This window comes from Schistosoma mansoni (genome assembly GCF_000237925.1).
Source record: "Schistosoma mansoni, WGS project CABG00000000 data, chromosome 3 unplaced supercontig 0083, strain Puerto Rico, whole genome shotgun sequence".
Classification (NCBI taxonomy): domain Eukaryota; kingdom Metazoa; phylum Platyhelminthes; class Trematoda; order Strigeidida; family Schistosomatidae; genus Schistosoma; species Schistosoma mansoni.
Window position 1 is genome coordinate 610039 of NW_017386008.1, and position 8368 is coordinate 618406.

Consider the following 8368-nt stretch of genomic DNA (forward strand, 5'->3'; position numbering starts at 1 on the left):
CGTATTTGTCTTTGCATTTCCTTTCGTAACTGTACAGCAAACCTCTCCAACAATATTTAATTTACCTCCAGATACACAATGGACTAACTGAGCTGTTGGGAGCACCCGGGGTTCTCCGATATGCTTCCATATTCATCGGCTTGTGTGTGTGATGTCGGAAGCAGTATTAAGCTGCAGCTAGGCACGGTGGCCATCAACATCCATGGTTACATATTTTCGTCGACTGTGTTCTGTTTTTGTGTGCTACCATCATTCATTCTTGATTGATGCACGAGGTTTATGTCTCCTGGAATGTAGTCGTGGTGGGTAACGATACGTCATTCTTTTACAGCAGGATTCCTTATGTCCTTCATTCCGATATTCAGCAAAGCGGTAGTTTTTATGTGCTAAACGTCTTGTATTATCGTTAACCGCAAAATCAGATGGAGGCCTTTGGTTTGCGCTGTCCTACTTTCGTACAAAAGAATCTTTCTGGCCATTTACTACCTGTACCTGTGGTGGCCCGTCATGTTTTTTAACCGTACAATTAACATGTTTTGAGTTCACCAACCTTCGACATTCAGTAGTCACTTCATGTGCCGTTATAATAATAATAATAATAATAATATATTTCTGCAATAGCAGGTACACACCATTTTTACAGGCATGATCTACAATGTACAACATATACTGGTTCACAGTATGCATCCCAAGCAAGGTTGTTTAGTAATTATAATCTATAAAAGTTGATAGCAGTTCATTCGTTCAGTGTTTGTTGACTGATCAAACACTTCCACATTGTTTGTAGCAACACATTTATGACATTTTACAGATAATATATATGTTATGTCCGGCCATGGAAGGGATAGGAAGGTTACAAGTTTCTTCTGTACAAATAAATTGGGGGGGGTGAATGTACAAGTTCCTATGGCTTCTGCTATATGAAGGAGACGGGAACGAACACCGTTGGGAAATGATGGAGATATACGATAGATCACTCGAAATGATTTCGATTTACCTACATTATGACCACTATCAATTAGATGTGCCAAGATAGAATTGCGTATTGTTTTTATCTGGCCCTTCCCAAACCATGCTGGTAGATGTTCACTCATTCGTTGGTTAAGTTGCCTAGTAGTACGCTCGATATAGCTATCTCCACAGAAGCAGCTGAACTTATAAATGCACATTGAGGAGGCCAACTCAGGTAACTTTTCCTTCGTTTGAGTAGACATCACAGGTCGATAATATTGATTATTAAGGGTTAGGAAACGTATTTCATCCCGTTTACTAATCATCTAGTGGTTATATCTACAGTCATCTTGATGTTAATTTTCACACACAAACATAACTTCAGTGACCACTGTTTCAATAATTTGAAGAGGCATTGACCTCATGACTTCCGAAAAATCTCGGCTTTTATCATGTAGCATCATAAATCTTTCTTCAACTTCCAGGGCAGAGTTTAAATGGTTTGAATAATCTTACCTGGTTAGCGTTTTTATAGTGAGTTAGTTTTCTACGGGATGAGGACGCTAACCTCATGCTCAACCCTCCTCGTTTATCCGGGCATTTACCCAGCAGTGACCGCTGGAAAGGCTACTTGCGGGGTTGTTTCAACAAATACTAGTTCTTTTTTATCAAGTTAATGTATTCAGTTAGTTACTACGTTGTTCATATATTTGCATTAACAGTGAAGTAATTTTGAAATATAATACGAATATTCACATACAATGTTGATATTATAACTGTTTTGCACCTCATGTGAACCTTCATTTTAAAGCAATCTATCCGTTTTCAAGTATCACCTATTGTTAACATTTCTAACAGTAATAAAATAAAATGAAATCTGAATAACATTTACCAACTCACATTGAGGTGTTCTGTAAACTTTCAAGTAGTAACCATATTGATTGCTCACTCTTTGATTGTGTTGCTTGAGTTGACTGAGATCGTACATTTTCGTTGTGAATTGATACACTTTCCTATAATTGGAAACACTTTGGGTTATAAAGCAAAAAATGACTATTTGATCTAACCAAAAAGGATAAAATAACACTTATTTTTTGGTGTGTTCGGTTGATTATTGTGTAAACAATTATTGGTTGAATAAATGAGTAGTAATATTTGTTTAGAACTGTTGTTACCCCAATCACCTTGTTCTGATTTCGATTGGAGTGCACGTTACTACACTTTTACTCGACAGTTATTCTTCACCTCAAACCTTAATTGGATCTTATTAGTTTGGATTTTATAGTATGTTCTATACTTACACACACTAATTATCAGAAGAGGTTTTGTGGAGATTTAGTATTTTTCATAGTTGAAAGAGTGAGTCAGTTGAAGCTAGACCACCATGGAAAACCTGGAAACACTGGACGGCCGTTTCGTCCTATTATGGGACACCTCAGCAGTGCGTATCCAGCTCAGTGGTCTATCGGTTAAGGGCTTCGGCTCGAGACTGGTAGGTCCTGAGTATGAATCTCGCGAGAGCGGGTTCGTGGATGCGCACTGCTGAGGAGTCTCATAATAGGGTGAGACGGCCATCCAGTGTTCCTAGGTTTTCCATGGTGGTCTAGCTTCAATTGAGTCACGCTTTCAACTTACACATACATTCAGTAAGAAGATTCCACATACATCATCTACATTTCATATGATACAGATTTTTATTGACATTATATTAATTATGGGCATAGATATCACTTTACTTGTGAATTAGTTGAATTAAGCTAGAATACTAGGTGTTCTTTTTCATATGAAAAATCATATAAGCAGTTTTCCTGTCATTCAGTAAATTTTAAACCTCAGAAATACTATTTTGTTCAAGAATCACCATAAAGATAACCAGAATCAGAAGAAAAGTGTTGAAATCTTTGTGGAGCACAAACATTTCCTAAGTTCACTGAACTCAAAATTACCCCTAGTGGAGGAGCATAAGCCGAACACCAGTATTCTCCATCCAACCTTGTTCTGGGCAATCCTTTCCAGTTTCTTCCAGTTGTTATTCATCCTTTTTATATCTGCTTCTATTTCCCGACGTAATGTATTCTTTGGACTTCCTCTTTTTTGCTTCCCTTCAGGATTCTAAGTTAGGGCATGCTTCATGATGCAGTTTGGTGATTTCCTTAATCTATATCCGATTCACCTCCAACATCTTTTCCTAATTTCATCTTCAGCTGGAAGCTGCCGGTACAATTTCCTCTAAACAGCAATAAATTATCAGTTAATGGTTTTATGGAGAATATCAAGTTTTCATAGGCTTTATATAGCAAACTCATCTTACACAAAATCAATTCATTGCATAATCACCTATGATAACAGTTGGGATTGAATAATATTGGTGAACTGTAAGCAAATGGAGAGGCTTTCAAATTTCATAATTTGCCAACTAATACCCTACAACGGTTCTTTGAATGGTCTTGAGAAGAAGCACAAAAATTCATCATGATTACTGAATTTCTATGTATGAGAGAAAACTACAATTTGTTATGCTAAACTATCACACTACTAGATGATTATCAGTAGCATGAATGTTTATCCACAAAAATAAAGTAATAGTAAGATAGCGGTTGGAGGTGATCAACAGGAAACCCTGGACGCGGGTTTCTTGTTACTTGGCACTCGTCAGCAAGGTGTACCTGAAATGTTGAGATTAATGTTGCTCTCTGACGGATTCGATCCCGCGTCAACCAGCTTCACAGTTAAAGACGTTACCAACTTGATCGATAGCATTCGATCAGTACTAAGAAGGACTCGACACGCATGGCATTGATCCCCACACAGTGATCAATCAAGAGTGATGGTTTTCACGGAATAACTATGTAATTTGATATAATTTTGTCCTCAATTGTATTTATATCGACGCTCAACCCTGAAAACTGAATATTCAGAGCGATATTTACTCATCTATTTGCATTGAATAATCTCAATATCTACGTTTTTAAACTCATTGATCTCTCGTGCAACGAATCCACTAATGAATTCAATACGTGACTCTTCCTTATTGATGAAACGTTACTTCGCTAATGATAAAACCGAATAATGATTGCTTCTCATTCAACTAAATATGGCGTGCCAAATAATTAAGCGAAATCGACACTTAGGATTTATATGATTCACTCAACCTAATGAATTGAGTAAATTAGATAGATGTGCAGATGATACTTGATTGACAGATAGCTAAAAGCCTTTTGGTGCCAGACAAACGTAGGACCAACAACAAGCAATGATCAATGAATAAGTATCTATCCGTTTCGTTGAAGGTCAGTTGTGTTTCGAGTGACATATTAGTTATAGCTGATGCTGCAAGGCTTAGTAATCTGAGTTCGGATCATATGACGAGTATAAGTTTCTTCACAACTGATGTCACATCTTACAGTATAGTATCAAACGATATAAAACCTGAGTTTCGGGTATTCGACCAACAGCCAACGAACACAGAAGATTACTAAATTGAATTGAATTATCACTTTATTAGCATCAAAATTAACGATGAATCGGAATTCTCATTATAGTCACGTAAACAATATGCATGGCAAGTAATAACCAATCAATTCTAGAAGAATCGAGGTTATGCAAGGCAGTTCGACAGATTGAAAATCTAAGGACTTGAAGAAACCTTTTAACAAGGTTCCACATAAAAGGCTTCTAGTCAAACTAAAGTCTTTTGGAATCAACAACGCACTCTATTCATGGTTTGTCTCATTCTTAACGGAACGTAAACAAATGGTAAAGTACAATGACTGTCTCTCATTACCTAGATCAATAACTAGTGAAGTCATCCAGGGAAGTGTATTAAGTCGACTTTTGTTTCTTATGTATATAAACGATATATGTAACATTATAAAACCTGGGAAGCCATACTTATATGCTGATGATCTCAAAATAGTATACAGCTATAAGCCTGAGGCTCCAAGTGAAAGTGTACCCCTGATTCAAGATGTTCTCAGTAACTTAACTATCTGGAGTGAAAAATAGTAATTACCATTTAACCCCAACAAGTGCCAGATTATGTATTTTGGAAAGCAACCTCATGAACTATAACTTCACTTAAATAAAAGTAAAGTTCAGACACTTAAATCAGTACATGATTAAGGAATTAATTACACAGGAAGCCTAAACTTTGAAGAACATGCCTCTTTCATTGTTTTTAAAGCTAGACGGTTAACTGGTTTCATAACGAAAATTCTCTTCACAACATTTGCCAAGCTTACACTTTACAAAATATATGTACGATCTTCCCTTGAATACTGTTCAAATAGCATGAACGTTTTTCCAGTTTGACTGTTTTCTGTGTACTTATTGCCTCTGTTCAGACAAGTATTTCTGCCATCGTAACTAAAGAGGAAATGTCATTATAGTTGTGGAGTCGATTACAATGTCTTTGAAGACGTCTTCGTGTACCGACCGGTTAATATCAAACTGATCATGCCTGTAGACTGGTGTGAATTCTGTAAATATTATTTACAGAATATATTATTATTATTCCTATTATTATTATACAGATCTAAAGACAACTTAGGTCTTTAGTATTTTAAGGGTGCAGCTTTGTTGATGATACGTCTGATGTTGTGATAAAATATATTGGTTAGTATGTCGGTATTCTTTGCAGTAAAGAAAAATCATCTATTGATGCGTTAGGTTGACAGTAAACACAGCCGAACAGTAAGGTAATCTAATTCGATGGCTTTAAAACAGTTCACATTGATCCCTTAGAAAAAAGTCTCAATCTTACGCGTTTCCCTATTCGGTATCGTGGATTTTGTCTCCCCAAACGTTTTTGTCACAGCTAAAGAGTTTCGTTGCCTGTGTGAGATGAATTTAGGTTCATTCGAGTCCTCTTGTAGAGTATCTTTACGGGGGACTAATTTTCAAGTGAATATGTTTAGGTGGGTGTGTGACGTCACACGACTCACACTTTAGTACTTTACTGAGCGGACAACCGGGATCAGAGATGTCGTTATGCTTTTTGATGACAGTTGTAATCCGTATCCTATCCAAAGACTTTTGATCTGCAGACTCATCTAGATCTATGGATGGACCTGTCGTTTGTGATATGACATCAAGCTTGTTATTTATGAGCTCTATATTATTCACTGTGTCGCAAATTGTATTTAGCTGGTGATTTACTATGATACTATCATACTATTCTATCGCTTCATGTCTTCTTACACGACGTTGACAGGGCGTCAGATCAGGAGTGACTTTTATGCTCTTGTATGGAATTAATGAGCCAATATTTTTGCTCGAATCAATAAATTGTTTAGCATCGTTTCAACAGCTAAAGTTGAACAGGAGAGGACAAGTCAATCTATCCGACTTTTTTTAGGCGGATGATTTGGCAGTTGACGTTCAACATACCGCATGCTAATCTCAAACAGCTTTGACAAAGAAGGGAGACAGCCATTTGTGTATCAGAATATTGTTTTCAGAACTATATTTTATAACTAAACATAATCCCATACTTTCTGCTTCTTTCTGAACTACTCTCATTTATGTAGTTCCTTATCCCCTCATACCTTGTTTACACTTATTTTTTTTTAACATATTAGAATGCTCTTGCTTAATACCTACAGAGGAATAGACTAAGTAGTTATACCTTGATTATTATCTTGTGAACATTGTCTGCTCTGCTTCTCGTCCTTTCTTTTTCTTACATCCTTCTTCAGCCCCCTTGAGATACGCCACCTAAATCCGATATGGTATGGATGACTTCGTCCTGCATCATTATTAAAACCTCAGATATTCCAGAGGGATATAAAGTCGAGGTTTCTAGAAGCTCTCAACTTCACATAGATCTATTCTCGACCGTAAGTTTCATGTCACAACGCAAAACTTCATAAAGCGCGCCTATTGCGATATAAACAATACGTTGCTGACTAAAACCATCTACTCTCATGTCTTATAAAATATCAACCCGGCTGAATAATTTGTCACAGTTACAGTTGTAACTTCTGTAACAATTTGATCTTGCCTGTAAACTAGCATGCCTCATGTAACAACTTTTTATTATTCCTAACTTATTTATTTATTTATTTATTTGAAGACAAGGGGTGTTAGGTAGACGTTTACTACAATCTTATGATCTATCATATGATCTACCATATAGAATATAACGCATCGACTTCAGTTTTCACAGAGAGCACGATACTACTTAGTTAATTAGTTGTAAATTAGTACTATGCATTTTCTGAATATGTAGAGTGAACATTTTAGCCTTAAATCGTCAATACCTTGGGTTCAATCACTGATAGCCCCCAAATGCCCTGGTATAGCCGAGAATGAGGAGAGTCTGCTCTCCCTCTCCAAATGCTCTCATATGGCCACGCGTATATAGCCTATGCCAGGGAAGTCCTACTCACTGTTTTCTCGCATCATGGGTGTTGTTTGCGAAATTGAGAGTATATCCGGAGCTTTAACCGGGTTAGTCGACATGGAAAGTTCACCTAGGAGAGTTGAAAAACCCTGATTTCAAACCAATGGTGCATATGGGCTGACTCCAATATCCTAAGGGAACAAATGACGTATGAACCAATTGTTATTCACTGGCTACCATGAGATTGCATCTTCTTATGATGCTTCACTGCTTTTTGGATTAGACCTTTAAGTCAAATACTCGGGGTATGGCTCCCTAAGAGAACCACCTGCTTCGGTTTCAGCACCTAAACAGTATCACAGCCCTCATTGACAATCCTATTCACACTCTTACTAAATATCAAACAATCAGACAATGACCCATAAATATGATTTAATATGTTTATTTATAGCTGAAGAATCGACAGTCGAAAGTATTTTTGTTTTGACTGAAATTTGTAAACATTAATAAACTAAAAGATTCTTTCATCTTTCTATTGTATATATCGACGTTTGTCGGTCATATCTATACATAACTATGTATAATTCGAAAGTGATAATCATTTTGTTCATACCATTATATATTACCCCTTTAATTATTATGTCTAAATAGATAAGAATATGATCATAAATGATAACAAAATGTTTACTCATTTGCTAGATCTCGACAATCTATTAGAGGTCAATAGACAGGTATTCTCTAATCAAACTTTCAGGTATTTCCATGGTAATTATGTTTTTTTTTTAAATTATTTTTTTTTTATTTTTTTTTAATTTTTTTTTTTTACAAAGGAGAAATCTATTTGGTTTAATAGAATTCAAATAGATGTAATGATTATGTGTAATATTTTTATTTGATCCTTTCCCAAATCATACTGTTAGATGTTCACTTATTTGTTTGGTTAAGTTGCCTAGTAGTACACCCAATATTAGTTATCTCCACAGTAGCAGTTGAATTTATAAATGTATATAGAGGAGGCTAACTGAAGTAACTCAAGTATCTTTCATTTGAGTAGATATCATTGTTCAACTCAAG

General features: G+C 36.0%; 1 protein-coding gene across 1 annotated transcript; it reads right to left on the bottom strand.

Moving 5' to 3' along the window:
* Positions 1 to 447: 447 nt before the first annotated feature.
* On the bottom strand, positions 448 to 666 carry Smp_167990 (hypothetical protein; the record flags this gene model as incomplete). The annotated part of the gene is made up of 1 exon (XM_018791333.1): positions 448 to 666. One exon carries the CDS (start codon positions 664 to 666, stop codon positions 448 to 450), a length of 219 nt encoding a protein of 72 aa, XP_018645472.1.
* Between the last annotated feature and the right edge of the window lie 7702 nt (positions 667 to 8368).